Source organism: Cyprinus carpio, chromosome A18, assembly GCF_018340385.1.
Source record: "Cyprinus carpio isolate SPL01 chromosome A18, ASM1834038v1, whole genome shotgun sequence".
Taxonomy (NCBI): Eukaryota; Metazoa; Chordata; class Actinopteri; order Cypriniformes; family Cyprinidae; genus Cyprinus; species Cyprinus carpio.
In genome coordinates this window covers 15910178-15927041 of record NC_056589.1, presented here as the reverse complement: position 1 = coordinate 15927041, position 16864 = coordinate 15910178, and the positions used below count along the sequence as shown (strand labels likewise).

At 32.9% G+C, this 16864-nt stretch overlaps 1 protein-coding gene across 1 annotated transcript in view; it reads left to right on the top strand.

Moving 5' to 3' along the window:
- The window catches only part of LOC109110545 (leucine zipper protein 2-like), a 110204-nt gene extending 94990 nt beyond the window's left edge, over positions 1 to 15214 (top strand). Inside the window, exons 8-12 of the mRNA XM_042775139.1 lie at positions 2904 to 2978; positions 3212 to 3379; positions 8803 to 8907; positions 12868 to 12939; positions 14440 to 15214. Coding sequence (XP_042631073.1) covers positions 2904 to 2978; positions 3212 to 3379; positions 8803 to 8907; positions 12868 to 12939; positions 14440 to 14544 — 525 coding nt within the window. The 3' untranslated portion in view covers positions 14545 to 15214. The remainder of the gene's footprint in view (positions 1 to 2903; positions 2979 to 3211; positions 3380 to 8802; positions 8908 to 12867; positions 12940 to 14439) is intronic.
- Positions 15215 to 16864: the final 1650 nt, after the last annotated feature.

The following is a 16864-nucleotide window of genomic DNA, read 5'->3' as shown; positions in this document are numbered from 1 at the left end:
CTGCAATGGCAAAGCTGAATTATCAGCAGCCATTACTCCAGTCTTCAGTGTCACATGATCTTTTATAATGTGCTGATTTGGTGCTTAAAAAACATTTCTTATTATCAGTGTTGAAAAAAGTGCTGCTTAATATTTTGGTGGAAACCAGGATATTTTTTCTGGATTCTTAGATGAATAGAAAGTTCAAAATGACAGCATTTTTCATCTTTTGTCAGTCCTTGCTGAATTATAAAAAAAATAATAAAAAAAAAGACTTTGAAACAGTATTGTATACATTTTAACCAGAAGAGAAAGAATATCATAATCAACTGCTAGAAGTTAGTTTTAAAACTTTTAGGAGTATGTAAGCCTTTAGAGCTTCCACAAATTGTCTAAAAGCCACAAACCTCTCATGCAAAATGTTTTTTTTAAACTATTTTTAACCACACGGACTACTGAGATGTTTTTGAAAACGCAAACAAAGCAATGTGAATGTCACCGTCATAAAAATCATGCATAATAATCTTCGTTTTGGGCCAAAATAATACAAATTAGGAATAATATGTGCATTCTAATTGAATGGTTTGACCTTTTCATGTGAGATGAGAGTGAAGATTCATGTAAAAACAGTGACCTTTCCTGCCATGCAGGTTGACCTTTCCTCCCTTATTTGCAGAGTTAGATGGGAAAATGTCAGCTGATATTTCCAGCACATTGCCCTTTGGTACCATCATATAAACACTGGGTTTTCACACAAAGTGCATCACTTTAAAACTATTGTTTCTTAATCAGGAAGAAAGGCTAACACATGTTTACAAGAAATAATATGAATTATTATTTTTGTTAGTTGAGGCACCTGCTCTATGAGGCAAACTTTTTCAAAGAGCAGAATCCAATCTGGGCTTACCTTCCTCTAAAGTGTTTTCATCTGGGCTGTACATCTATTTCTGCCTCCGCTGTTTGAAATCGATGTAGGAAGATTATCTTTCCTCCTTTTACATCCATGATTAAAGAAGTTCTTTTCTGAGTTTATATCTAGAGTTGCCTTTTTAGCATGAACAGGTTTGAAGAGGCATTGTTCGGTAATGGGAAGCAAAGGAAGAATATTCCGAGGCTTTGGCTAGCATGGCAAAAAGCTAGAGAAGGACAATGAGCAAGATTGCTTTGCCAAACTATTTTCCCCAGATATAGCCAGAATTAAATGGATTTTTTTTCTTATTCCAAGTGCTGCCATTTATCACAGTCATGTCTTATTGTATTGGAGTTAAGTCCCTGAATTATGCACGTTTATGCCAAATTATTTATAGAATGTTACATATTGCGCAGCACTGCTGTTTCTTCAAAACTTATTGATATAAAGCATTAGCATTTGCTTTGTACAGTAGATGTCCTTTATCACCTGATCTAGAATCAGTTCTCTTCGGTTCCTGAGACAATAGGCATTTCTTGTTTAAGATTCAGCTTTTGTGATCCATCGCTATGGTGGCTCTTATCTTTTGTGCTTGAAAGAAGTCTGTGAAAATAAGTACAAATAGATTCAAGATTAAATTGTGACCACAATGACATAATAGCTTGTTATATGAAACAATCTGAATGATTGCAATGTTCTTTCTTTTAATTATACTTTGAATTCAGTTTTTTTTTTTTTTTTGGCAGCTGCTTAACTAGCAATTAGGATGTTCCACAATTTACTGTGATTATGGCAATATTATAGTGATTGAAAACAAACCACATTACAAATTATCCCACAATGCTTTTTGCCAGCCAGTATATAACAATGAACATTCATTTGGAGTCACAAACACATTTATAATGTAACACAAAATGAAATATTAAAGATTTATTTGGTTTATCCAGCCAGCCATATAAACCTTATTTTAACTTCTAAACTACATGTGTTTTGTTGTGTATTAACTTTGTGCGTATCTACATGCTTAACCACTGAGTAACTGAGAAAAACACTAAGAGCTATTTTTCTTTAGACTGATGTGTCTTACATTGACTTTGTTTCTTGCTCAAAACTAAAGGCTTTAGTAGTTTCTAAAGGTTTCACCTCGTTCTAAAAAGCCTTTCACAAACTAATGGCTTTTTAGTACAAACTAAATGACTCTTCATTTTTTTATGACTCTATTTGTTTATGATTTCAGGAACATTCAAACTTGTGAAAATGCACAATCATGGCCTGTTCATGTTAGATTTTAGATGTGTACTCATATTTAAGAATCTGTGTAAACATTTAATTTCATTGTGTAAAATATGAATTTCTCTCATATCCAAGCGTGCTACTTTTCAATATCCCAGATAACGTGTGCTAATCATCCCAGATGGGCAATCTGCATCACCTGTTTACTTCTCAATGAGTCTGTTGTTGACTGCACAAACAGCATCATAGACATATAGCAATATTTATAAACTAAACTAATGACATACTGAGGGCAAGTCATTATATAGTTCTGCCTGAATGAAGAGCATCACACTCAATTATATAAGCTTTCACAGTAGAGTTCCTGCTACCCAAAATATATTATATATAAATAAATCTGTAAAGATCTAAAGATACGTTGGTTAGTTTACTCATTATCCACGATGTCTGTGAACACATTGAAATGCAGGATTCAAATATCATTTAAACCTTGAAATAAACAGCCAATTTAAGATTTTTAAAACAGAGAAACATTAGGTCCAAAAAATAAATAAATAAATAAAATAAATAAATAAATATAATATATATATATATATATATATATATATATATATATATATATATATATATATATATATTAAAATTAACATTAAAAAATGCTAAACATAAGCATCTCTAGACTTCTGGAATATAATATAATATAATTTAAATATAAATACATAAATACATAAGGCTTATGTCAGTTTGGTAAGATAAGAGGATTAATGCCTCTTCTTTGCAGGGTCAGCAACTGATGGACTTGGAGAATAAACTCAAAGTAGCCAAAGATGAACTGGAGAAGGCAGCGCTGGATAAGGTAAGTCAGGAGCCAATCAGTTTCATCATTCCAGTTCCGCTTTACTGTTTTTCTCTTTTTGCTATCTTTTAAAATGCATACTTTGAGAATGAAATCTATTATCTTATTAGGCCAGGGATTTTGCAATTTTGACAGACAGTGTGAAGCAAATGAACAGATAAAAGCTTTGAGGACAAAAGGATAAGATGACAATGTAATAAACATTCACCTATTACTCTCTTTATTTGTTGCAGGAGTCACAATTGAAAGCCCTGAAGGACACTGTGCATATCTGCTTCTCGTCTGTCCTTCACAGCCAGACAGGAAGTTTACACAGATTTCCAGCCACACCCACCAACCTGTTGAGGTACTCTGCCCTGGCCAACAATTCAAGAGTCACCTTTCAGCAGCCGCATGCAAAGGTACTGGCACCCTGAGGAAAAGCCATTCTCAGAATTTAATGAAAAACCACAGAAATAGATTTTAAATGGCCATCATACATAGTATGACCAAGATAGGCTTTTTATTTTGTTTTATTCATGAAGTCTTTCCTTCAAATATTAAAAGGATAGTTCAAAAAGTTATTCAATTACTTTTTCTTTTTTCTTTTTTTGTCTGTAGAACACAAAATTAGAATAGGCACTGCAGTTGACAACTTTGTACAATGGCACAAAAGTACTATGAATGTATGGATACAACTTGCTATATTCAGAATCTTCTGAATCCATATAATAGCTTAATGTGATAAAAAGACCAATGTGAAAGGTGGTATTCACTAAAAAGAATAGCGCATATTTATTCCAAGCGATTCGTGTATTTTCTACTATTGATAAATTATTGGTGTTTAGATTGTAATGTGTTGTTGTAGGAGTGCATATATCTCCATCTTTTTGATTGAGCAGCTGTAAATAGTAAAACAAACACTTCAAAATAAAAGTCCAGTGGTATTTCGGGATTGTTTATATTTAAAAGTGCTCTATTATGTATACCTTTTTGGTCACACTTTCATTCAGGAACAAATTCTCACTATTATCTAACTATTAACTATGACTTTTGCCTCAATAAACTCATAATTACTGCTTATTAATAGTTAGTAGGGTAGTTGTTAAGTTTAGGTATTAGGCAAGGTTAAGGGATCTAGAATATGGTAATGCAGAATGAAACATTAATATGTGCTTTATAAATACCAATAAACAGCCAATATGCATTCTAATAAGCAACAAGTTAATTGTGTGAATTGGTATATAAACTAAAGTGTTACCACATTTTTTCTGGTTATTATTGTAAGCGGTAGTCCTACTTGGCGTAAATGTTAACTCCTGTAGTTTCACTGTGGGCCACTTAGTCACTAGAAGGAAAGACTAAGAACATTATTTAACCAATTATTTTCATTTTATGGCTACACTTTATTTAGATTTTTGTGCGTTTTAGACATTCTATAAACTATCATTTGCATGTCATTAATTTGCAACTACATGGCAACTAATGATGAAAGTCTTAGTAGACGTTAGGGTTATTAATTTGACATGTACTTGCAAAGTTACTTAAAATCAGTAGAATATGTGTTTGGAGACAATCAAAATGAAGTGTTAGGAGATATTAAGCAAAGAGTCTACTAATACTGGCTGGTAGTTTACATGTAGTTTCAAAGTTGCTTTTAGACTCAAAATAAAGTATTATTTTACTAGCATCAGCACAATAATCACCTTTGTTTCTTTCTTTTGTCTATAACAAGCATTTTCACAATAGGGAATTTTAATTTCATGCTGAATTTTGATTTCTGTTTATCAAACATTTCTGTTGGAGTAATCAAACGACTTTGGAACACTTACAGTATAGTGCATGGAGTTACATGGACATTTCGTGATTAACTATTCCTTCAACATTTGTATTGTCATCTCATATGCATCAGGCTATTGTACAGTGAAGAAAAGTAGTTTGTTACTTTGAGACAACACTGTAATCTAAGGGTTGAATGCCATAATCCACAAAAGGCATACTGTCACCCAACTTGTTAAGAAAGGAATCTCTCAGTGCATACAGTACTGCTGAGACCACAAACCATTAACAGTGCATGATTTATTTAGAAGGCAGTGTAGGAGAATCTGCCTCTATTTTCTCCCCCTACATGACGCAGAAGCAGTCAGACTTAAGTGTGGCTGAGAATCTTAATGTTTATATGCACTACCCAGAGGACAGAGCAGTGCTTTTTGATTATGCTCCAATACTCGTGTCCGTAAACAAGAAGTCTCCACAGAAGACACCCCCCCTCCAAATGAACTGATTTTTTTAGAAAAAAAAAGTTAGAAAAAAACTTAAGACACTGAACCTTGGATCATATGTCGCATTTATGTTGATTTGAGAATCTTTTTCTAAAATATCTCACCTTGAGCCTTTCAGCAAGATTAAAAATGTTATTGTGAAACTTCTGTCCAAGGTTGTCTCTCAAGTACAAATAATTCTCTACCACTCAAATTTAAGTGGATGAGCAAAAGACTTTTGGTCCTCGATACAGTGTCCCATTCAACATTTAATTACATTCTCTATTCATCAACTGTTGGTAACGTAATGAGCCTTAATCCTTTCCAAACAGCCATGCAAAACCTATACTGTCAGCCAGCGCACACTAGTCCCTGCTGCTGAAAGATTCATCAGCGTGAGGTTTTAACAAACAACAAGTTTGAAATGATAGTCGCTTCATATTTAACAGCCGTTGATAGATGCCATGTGCTGTAGCTTGTTAAATTGCATGTAACATTTATGTGTTTGTGTTATTTGCCTGTTAGCAAATACTCTGTTAAGTAGATTATTTAGTGATTCATTTTTTTGCTGAAGCTCAGGAGATCATTATGCAAGTTTCAACGCAAATTTATAAACGTTATCAATTATATAGCTCCACAAAAAGAAATAAACGACAAGCTTAGTCATCTGAAGTGTTAAAAATATTGTGCATTCTTTTTAAAACTTATTTATATTATACATTTATTACTATGCTTTAATAGACATCAAAAGCCTATTTTTAGTTATAAAGTACATTTAAGTTTTATTTGTCATGGTGTATGTTTTTTTTTTTAAGCCTATTTTTAGTAATAAAGTACATTTACGTTTTATTCGTCATGGTGTAAGGGTTTTTTTTTTGCGTCAGAAATGCAACTATTTGTTAGTTCATGTTAGCACAGGTCAATTAAATAATAGCGGCAATTGCTTGTTTTTAATAATGTATTAATAAATGTTGAAAATAACATTAACTAAGGTTAATAAATAGTTTTCAAGTACTTTTCATTGTTAGTTCATGTTAAATAATGTTAAATGGCACCTTATTGTAAAGCGTTATGATCTCTTTCCTTAAAAAATGAAATCTGTCCTGAATCAGCTTAGTCGTGCAGCTTTAGTTACTATATTGATGAACACTGGTAAAACCTGATCTTCCTTCATGAGACAAAAATAGTTTGCTCAAACTAAACTATAACATAATTGGGAAGCCACTTAGACTGCCTCTTGAGACAGACCTCGGATTGCTCTTGATTTGTTATTGTTGCTATATTTAAGTGTATGTGTGTCGTAATAAATGTTATCTGGAAGGTCAAGTGTATATCTGGAAAACCTTTTAATATATATATATATATATATATATATATATATATATATATATATATATATATATATATATATATATTAGCAATTTCATTCTGTGTCTATAGTGGTGCAGAAATTACATACATCATCTTTAAATCATGTACTTGTAGTCATGCTACAAGTATACAGCATTATAGTCACCAGGACTAGTAAATGCATGAAAATGGCAAAATAGGTCAAAAGTTACAAGTTTTGATCTCTCCGTTTCAACTCAACAACAGAACACTGATCATGATGACGCTGGAAATCACAGAAATGGATCGTTAGCTCTGTTGATTCACCATGTACAGTTAAACAGAGTTAATTAACAGACAACTTGAACAAACCAAGAAGCGAAAAATTTATACCACTGCTTTCCCTGCAGGTATCTCTACCAAACATCTGCTAATTAGCTCATCTTAAACCAAGGAGGCCAAGCCAATTAATTAAAGCAGGTGTTTTGAACAAATAACTCAGACACGAAACCCTAATTTTAATAACTCTTTACAACACTCACCCCACGGCATCCTGTCTTAACGTTGTTGGTCTTCTCATGAGAGTTGTTTGAATTGAAATATAGCACACCATTTCTGATGTAAAGACAAGACTTCTGTGGGCTTGATACAAGATTCATGGATATATCCTGAAGTGAAATGTGCAAACTTTACAGCACAGAAGGGCTTTTTAACTTCTACTTGAAATTTAACAACTATCTCAAAGCCCTCATAACCATGATTCTTACCAGCCCAAAACAAAGTTTTTCTGCTGTGTATCTTTGCATAAGATAATAAAAGTGACTTTTTGTAAGTATATACTGTACACATTTTCCTTTCATGGTTTGGACATCTTAGTACATAACTGAGCACTCAAGTCAAAACCAGATCAAAAGTGGCTTACCAAAAACTAAGTCTCTGTGGATATCATGCTGATTTGCAATGGGGAAGCAATAAGTGTGTCATATTCTATTTCATTCACTCTGAGGAGCAGAGAGTCTCTAAGCTGATTATATCATTACTCCTCCAGAGAGACGCTTCAGAGACTGTATAAAGTTTGTTACAGTAGTATTTATCTCATCTGTCTTTGCTCAGTAAATGAGTGCTAGGATGTGTGAAGAGCTTTGCTAGAAACCTCGTCCCCAACTGTGCTATTTTTCTTAAATTTACACTAAGACCGATTTACCCAGAGTCGCCATTTCAGCACATATAATCTGAGACGCATTTACCTGCTGGCCCTGTGTCTCTGATACATTACTGCTTATCTTATGTAAGGTAAATATTGCAAATATATATTATTTGATATATTGATGTGATTAGTTTTTCCACAGTTATACTATTATTGTTATTATTACAGACAAAACATACACATAAAAGTGCCATTCCATTAAAAAACAACAACTTTCTAGATTTAAACTATCCTTCAAAATATCGCTGTTGGTAAGATTATTTAAATGTTTTTAAAAGAAATCCACAAGGCTATTTTTATTTTAATACTGTAAAAATAGAGTATAAAAACAGTACTATTTTGTTGTATTATTCCAATTTATTTATTCACATGATGGCAAAGCTGAATTTTCAGTAAAAATAATTACTCCAGTGTCATATGCAAAGCTGAGAAATCATTCTAAATGCTTTGGTCAAGTATATATAATATATATTATATATATATATATATATATATATATATATATATATATATATATATATATATATATATATATATAAAATCAATGTTGAAAACCGTTTTTGTGGGGATCGATTTCAGGAATCTTTTATGAATAGAAAGTTCGAATGTACAGCATTTATTTGAAATATAATTATTTTGTAACAATCAGTGGTATATATACTATATACATATTGATATTATAAGCATGCAGTAATAATAATAGTACATACATGATTTAAACAGAACCAGTTTTTTATTATGTTGTTAAGCCGAACAGTTCCCATTAACTGTAAGTCTCTTTAGATAAAAGCATTTGCTAAATGGAAAACAATAACAGAAGTTTTGTGCTCTGACTTTAAAGCCACTCATGTAGAGTAGATCACAATAGAAAGAGCGTTGACAACTGACTTCAAATTAACCTAAGTAGAAAATTGTCTGTGCTTTATAATAAACCATCTGGAGAATTTAACCCCAGCACTCTCTTGTTTTCCCTCTTTTTCTTTCTCTCTCTGTTCCTTTGTGTCTTTCATAACATAACGTTCTGTTTCTTTATATTCTCTTCCATAAGGACATCCCGAAAGTTCCCCGGATCACAACAACAAGTAAGCTGCCTGTGAGCAGTGCAGTAATGAGGAGAGAGAGCACAGGACCGAAAGACTGCCAGATGGTGAAGGTAAATCTTTAGTGCCCTTATACTCTAATGGCCACTTCCTAACCCTTTGGACTAAATGGGGCGACTTATGTTCATTGCATCTCAGTGTATCCCTTAGCCATTTAAGATCATTTACAACTTTGCATTAAATTTCGTTCAAGAATAAGCATTGAGTCCTCACTCAGCAGTTTTCTTGTGATCAATGCTATATTGAACCGCTGCTGTTGGACCCATGAGAAAATATTGCTGCTCCATTTAGTTAAGGGTGAAGTGTGTAATTTCTGTCCCTTTATGACACCAAATGGAACTAATAATAATGATTGTTTTCAAACAGATTCCTTAAGCACTCCTCTTTTTTTTTATTGGTCAGCAAATCAGATAGACCCGCCTCAAAATAAGACCACTGGTGAGACAGTGTTTTGTCGGGCTGTTCAGGATGCTCAAACAAACAATATTTTGAGAAAAACAAAAACTTTAACCATTTCTGTTTATTAAACTAGGACAAGACGCTCATATCTAAAGCCCAAAGTAAACACTGCAAAACAATTTGATGTAGAAACAATTTTCACTCAAAAATTGCTAGTAAATTTCATAAATTGTTACGAAGAAAGGGCAAGTACATTGAATTTGAATTGAAATTGAAATGTCTTGTTAGATGAAATGTGAAATTGTTTTATTTTTAAATTCTGTAATAATATGTTTTATTTTTTTATTATTTTTTTATTGTTTTATTATTGTTATGATTTTTTTATTGTATTAGTGTTTTCTTGTAAAAGTACTGCAATGATCTGCTTTATTTATAACTTCAATAATAATTCTAATAATTGTACAATTATTGTTATTATATTATTGTAAAAAAAAAAAAGCTTAAACAGTGTTTTGTTGTAAATGTACTGCAATAATCTGTACATTTGCATTTAAGCATTTATCAGATGATTTTATCCAAAGCGACCTACAAAAGAAGAACAAAGCAAATTTGTGAAAGCATTGTATACGCACAGCCAGATTTTCCTACTCTGATCTCACTCCACTGGCTTCCAGTTGTGGCCAGAATCAAATTTAAGGTTTTGATGCTGGCGTTCAGGACTATGACTGGAACAGCCATTCCCTTCCTCAGTTCACTACTACAAATGTTGCTACAAACGCTCCCTCTGCCAGCTTAGGTCACAGAATGAGAAAAAAAAAAAAAAAAAAAAATTCTTTGTTTTTCTATTCTTCTCTAGCTTACTTCCTTACTTCCTTACTTCTAGTTGTCTAATAAACTGGCATTGTGTGTTACAGTTTATTACATAGCTAGATTAGTAAGTAAGCTAGAGAAGAGTAGAAAAGCAGAGATTGTTTTTTTTTCTTTTCTTTTTTTTTTCTCATTCAGTGACCTAAGCTGTATCACTGCAGCTGCAGTTAGTAACTTAGGACTGTGCATGCACACTGGCTGGTCTAGCCTGAATAGTCTTATTTTAATACTATTTGAGCAAAAGAAACAGCATTTATGAGTCAGTTATTGTCAGATTTCATTGGTGATTTCAAATATGATATTGAATCATAAGCTTGGCAAACAGTTTTGGAGATTTTGAAGCGAGTGCGATTACATGCATCTGATACAGCATTCATTATTCAGCTCAAACTCATATTCACAATAAAACATTAGTTTGAATGTCCGTTGAGGAAAGCGATAACTATTTGCTCTGGAACAAATAATAGATTAATGAGACCAAAGACAGCCCTGTAAGATTTACCTAAAACAAATTAGGGGGGGAGATTAGGAGGGAAAGCTGCTCTCAGCAGGTTCATGAGCGCTGAATGGGCGCTGACACCCTGGAGCTCATATTTTCGAAAATGTTGAAGCAAATTTTTAAATAATCATAATCTTTATCAACAAACCACATATTTGAAGTCTAAGCACATTCTTGCTTAAAAATCTCTACATTCCGTGACACAAAAGCAGTATTATTTAAATTATAGTGGAATATAGAGTTGACACATGATGTGGGATCCTCTAGTCTGGAAGGTTTGAGACAGTACTGGGAAGATGAAATGGAAACAATGCATTACATATGTCAGCAGAACAGAGAGGAGTACTGTAGGCTCGATGAGATACATCACACTGGTTGCTGACATGCACTTATCAACTATAATGGCAGGATTTGAGTGTCTGTGTGTCTGTGTGTGTGTGTGTGTGTGTGTGTGTTATTGTAGGTACAGTAAATGGCTGTGTGTTAGCTGAATGTGTGTGTGTGTGTGTGTGTGTGAGAGAGAGAGAGAGAGAGAGAGGGGGGGGGGGGGATTGCCACGTGAGGAAGTGTGTGGAGACAGGAAACAATGACAGACAGAAAGAGGGAGAGAAACACAGGATCCCAGGGAGAAGGTGTCATTCTTTGTAGATGACGTGCCATGAAGATTGTCTAATGAAAAGGTTCCCAAAGCAGCTCTCACCCTGCTGATGGTACTGATAAAAGCAGTGTGTGACGGAGTGTGAGATGAGACTGTGAGTGAGATAAAACACATTGGGGTGGTTTTCTAATCATAGTGTCTTATCATTTATGAAATAATCATAGATTAGTGTGTGTTCAAACACTTACTGTCTCTACAAAGAGTCACATGATCAGTGTCACAAATTTCCCAGTTTGATTAGTGAACTAGAAATAGTTCAGAATCTTTTATTTTTTCTATTTTTTTTTTTTTTTTATTTCTCAATTTTTAATTTTTTAAATTTGAATTTTGATTGTTTATGGGTTATGGTTTATACACTACAGTTCAAAAGTTTGTAAATTAATATTTTTATTAAGCAAAGATGTATTAAATTAATCAACAGTGACAGTAAAGACATTTCTAATGTTACTGAAGTTTATTTATTTATTTATTTATTTATTTGTATTATTATTATTATTAATAATAATTGTAAGTCATTATTAAGCACTAAGTCATTTTATTTGAATGATACACACACACACACACACACACATATTATTATTATTATTAATAATAATTGTAAGTCATTATTAAGCACTAAGTCATTATATATATATTCATAAACATCAAAACCCCCTAAAAACTCACTTCAAACTTTTGAACAGTATTTAATATATTAACATGATATTTTATACAGTAATTAATTCATAAAATATTTACATTTAAATTGTGCATCCAGACTGTTTCGTTATGGAGTATATAACAACAAATTGAAGTGGCTGTCAGATGGTGAAGTACCGAATCACATCCATCAAAAAGGCATGTCAACTGTTTTTGGCTCTTTAGTATTACTCACACATCAGCTTGTCCAGAGGCACATACAGTTTACAGACATTGATAATTGCTATTCATTTATCTTTGCTGGTTTCAGTACATTCCTACGACCAATTCTTTGTCCATTTTTTGAGGAAAGTGAAGAACGTATATGGCGAGAGTTTTAGATGGTTACTTTTTACTGCCTGTATAAAGTAGTTATTTTAGCAGGCACAGTCCTATAACACTTCCATTAACTTAACCTCACTGTTTTTTTATCCTGTCAGAATAATAATAATAATAATAATAATAATAATAATAATAATAATAATAATATGAGTGTATTTTTCAGTTAAACATTGTCTCTAGGTGTCTTGCAGTCTTCTGTTAAATGTGTTGCTCCAAAAACATTTTTCTAGCTTGTTTTAGAGCTCATAGAGACAAGCATATAAAAGATTTCCTTAAAATACGCCATCCCTTGAGCAACATGATTAATCTGTTTTCTATGCAACATTGTATAATCTCATATCTCAGGGCTTTTGTGGAAAATGTAAACAATTATAGTCTATACAGTATCACTGCTCCATTGTGGCCAGTCCACATATGTATTTTTTATTTATTAATTTAAAAAAGACTTATATTTAAAATACTTTCCCCTTCACTCTCTGCGTGATTGTTAGATGATCTCGGGTTTTGTTTGCTTCTTGAATTTGCTTTTTAAATGAACATGTTTCTCTCTCTCTTTCTTTGCACCTCCAGGTGGGAGCAGACTGTTCCCACAATCAGACCGAGAGTTCATCTGAAATGAAAAAGACATTTGTACACAGTCAAGTGAGTTTTCTGATGTGCCCATAAAGTTCACCAAAAATGAAAAATCTGTTATCATTTACTCCCCCTCATGTCTTTCTAAACCCTTACGACTTTCTTTCATCTGTGAAACGCAAATGATATTAAAGAATGTTTCAACAGTTTTTGCCCATACTAAAGCAAAGCAACACTGGACTTTCATTGTATGGACAAAGATATAAGATCTTCTTTTGTGTTCTTCAGAAGAACAAGACATATATTTAGGTGAACTATGCCTTTAATAATCATTTAATAATAATCATTTTTGGGTAAACTATCCCTTTAACAATGCGTGAATTCATTATACAAACTCAAAATGCTTTTCTTTCTTTCTTTCTTTCTTTCTTTCTTTCTTTCTTTCTTTCTTTCTTTCTTTCTTTCTTTCTTTCTTTAATGCATTTCAATTTATTACTGTGCATAAATTTTGTCATTACAAATGACATCGTTTGGGGTAAGAATGTTTTTGACAGAAATTAATATTACATTATTTAAAAATTTTATTAAACAAGTACACATTAAATTGGTCAGAAGCGACAATAAAGACATTTACATTATCAAATAATTGCAGCTGTAATAAAGAGACTTAAAAAAAACATTTAAAAAATTATTTTGAACAAGTGCATATTATGGGAACAATAATTTAAGTGAAAAGTTAATCAAAACATCACAACATTAATTGGTAACCTACAAATGTTTAGAATCTGCAATATTTCATATTCATTTTACTGTACATCACAATGCTTCTTTGTTTAAAATCTAACTAAAGTTTATTTTCAGATTTAAATTAAATTTAAAACCCCCAGATTTGCAATGTTGTCTATGACTTTTTGACCCCACTATGTATTTACAAAATATGCAGTAACACTTAACAATAAGGTTCCATTAGTTAATATTAGTTAGTGTATTAACTAACATGAACGAACCATGAACATTTATTACAGTAATCTTCGTCAATGTTAGTTAATGAAAATACGTTCATTGTTAGTTCATGTTAATTCACAGTGCATTAACTAATGTTATCAAGCACAACTTTTGACTTTAATAATGCAATAATGAATGTTGAAATTAACATTAACTTACATTAATAAATGCTGTAGAAGTATTGTTCATTCTTAGGTCATGTTAACTAAAGTAGTTATCTAATGTTAACTAATGAACCTTATTGTAAAGTGTTACCAAATTCGCTTTATACATTCATATGTCTCTGAACTTCCATGTTTCCCATGTAATAAGTGAGCTGTCAAGACGCAGTAAGCATAGACCTGCACACACTCTCTCACAGATGACTATTTGCTCTAGTGCTAACAAGTGTCAGCCTTGAGCACTGCAGCAAGCGGTGACAGGTTTTGTCAAATTATAGGTCAGTCTGACAGCGACAGGGGGAAATGGAGAGGAAGGTGTAAATGTCTAATCACCTGCTCTGTTTGTGCAAGACTTCACTATGGTATGCATGTGTTCTCTTCTCTTGTCATTTCTGTTCTATAGTCGAAGACCCCAGATCATATTGGACAAGGCCAAGCAAGGACAGCAGAGGAAAGTGTGAAAACAGATGGGGAACTAAAAAAGACACAAATGGACAAACACAACTAAAGGGACAGTGGAAGCCTTGGCAGATTTTCTGCATGGTAAAAATGATGTCAGATCTGTTTAAGCCCCTCTTCATTCACTGAGCTTATAAGCACACACACACACACACACACACAACTGTAAGCAAACATAAACAACGACAGACACAAACACAAAATACTCAGTCTAACACTGCTAATGTAGAAAAAGAAATTCCCAACATTAAATTTTGAACTTTCTTAATAAAAACCAACTGCATAGTATGGCATGCATTATAGAGTTTTAGATATTGATTTTACAAGGTTACGATGGTATGATGGTTGTTTTTTAATAATTGTTACTTTTTTTTGTTTACTATTTTGATTTTTTTTTTTTCGCCCAAAGTGAGGACACAATGTTCTTTGATTTGTGTGGTTTGTAATTAAAAACTATTTCTGGCACCTCAGACCAGAATTTCAATGTTAAAGGTCACATTGGGGGTCATTTGAGTTCTGTAAATTTAAACATGAGGTCAAATTCAAACTTTTGTCTGAGCAGCTTCTGAAAATATTGAGCCATGGACTGAATACAAAATAGGGCTGCACGGTTTGAGAAAAAAACAAAACAAAAACAAAACAAATTGTAATGCTAAAAATTGCTGATAGAAATTGCAAAACAAATTACTAAAAAATAAAAATATTAAAATAGTGAGAAATATTACTATAGTTAAAATTCACTATATTATAATAATAATAATAATAATAATAAAACAAATTACTAAAAAATAAAATTTTTTTAATTGTGATTGTTTTTTTTAAATAATAATATTTGAGTTTTATTATTATAATAATTTTTTTTTTTTTTAATGTTAAACCATCAAGCTTTTATGTTGGCGTCTCATGTAAAAGTGTGTAAAAACACAATGCCACTTCACTCTTAAACATGTAGTGCATATATTTATTTAAATAATTTGCAGCATTTGCTATTTGATAATCATACTAAGCCGTGTTCTGCTTTCGGTTTTGTTCCAATTAATCGTGCAGCCCTATCAGAAACAAAATCAATCCCACCTCTGCTAAAATGACGAAAAGAACTGTTTAACGCAGCTAAAATGTGAAGGTACGGTTTGTCTCGTGTTGTAGCAAAGATTCATTTACTCCTTCTACTCCATATTACGAGGCTCAAGTTGGCTGGCCAACTATCACTGTTGAATATTTCAGAGCTTTTGGTGCCAGAATTAAAGAGAAAAACTCGACTCACAGTGAGTCGTCTCCCTAAGAATGATGTGCCATGCACCGAGTACTTAATCTACTGCTACATCTGTCTGTTTCTCTACCTTCTTGTGTCCTTTACAATAAACCGTGATTTTCGCTAAATGTGTGAAGAATAAATGGTTATTTGTGGAGTAAGATAACAGACTCATCACTGTCCATGCATTTCCTGTGTCCTGACTCTGCTGCTCCATATAATTAACACCTCTGGTGATTCAAGAAAGGCCCTGTTATAGCGTGAAAGTGCAAGGTCAATAACCTAGTTCCCACGGGATCAAGCAAAAGTCCTCGTTGGTGCATCCTGTACGTGAGCAGCACATCATAATAACTTAAAAGCTCTGGTTCTTAGCCTTTTCATAGACCTTTGATTTTTCTTTCTCCATCCTTCATTCTTTCTCTGCCCACCACTTTTCCCAGCTGAACTTTATATTCTTTTTATGTAAACTCTGAACAGAAAAATGCAAAAATTCCAAGAATAGACTATTAATTATGGGGAACTGAGTCTTGATAAAAAGTGATAAAAACGTGACAGCAGCAGCTTTGTCTTAGAAATTAAAGCTGACATTATTGTTCTTTAAAGCTTATGATAATTATTCAGTGCTTTTGTCTTTCTATTATGTAATTTTCATTACATTTATGTCAGTGTAAAAAGTACAGGCACAATCTTAATGAGGCAACAGCTTCTTTTTCTCGAGTCGGAGGTGGCAAAAACACTGCAAATGATGATTTCTTTGCCAATTATCATTAAAACTTCAGAGGGAAAGCATGCCAAGTGTATCCCAGATAGAGATGCTCCTCATGAATGTTTGAGCTGGAGAAGATGCGGTCTGAAGTGTCCTGACGGACTGCGTGCTCACTCTCAGATCACTACACGGGAAAATGAGACAGATAGTGACAAATCTGTGCGAAGAGCCAATTTACCTGTAGCTACACTGTGGCTTCCAAAAATATGATGTTGTCTTCCCTTGAAAAACCTGCCTCTACTAGATCTTATAAATAAAAATGAGCCATGATCAAAACCTGATTCATATCAGCCTCTCTGAAAAGCCTTGCGGAGAGGCAGAGCATGTCTGATTACATTTGCTGTGAATAGA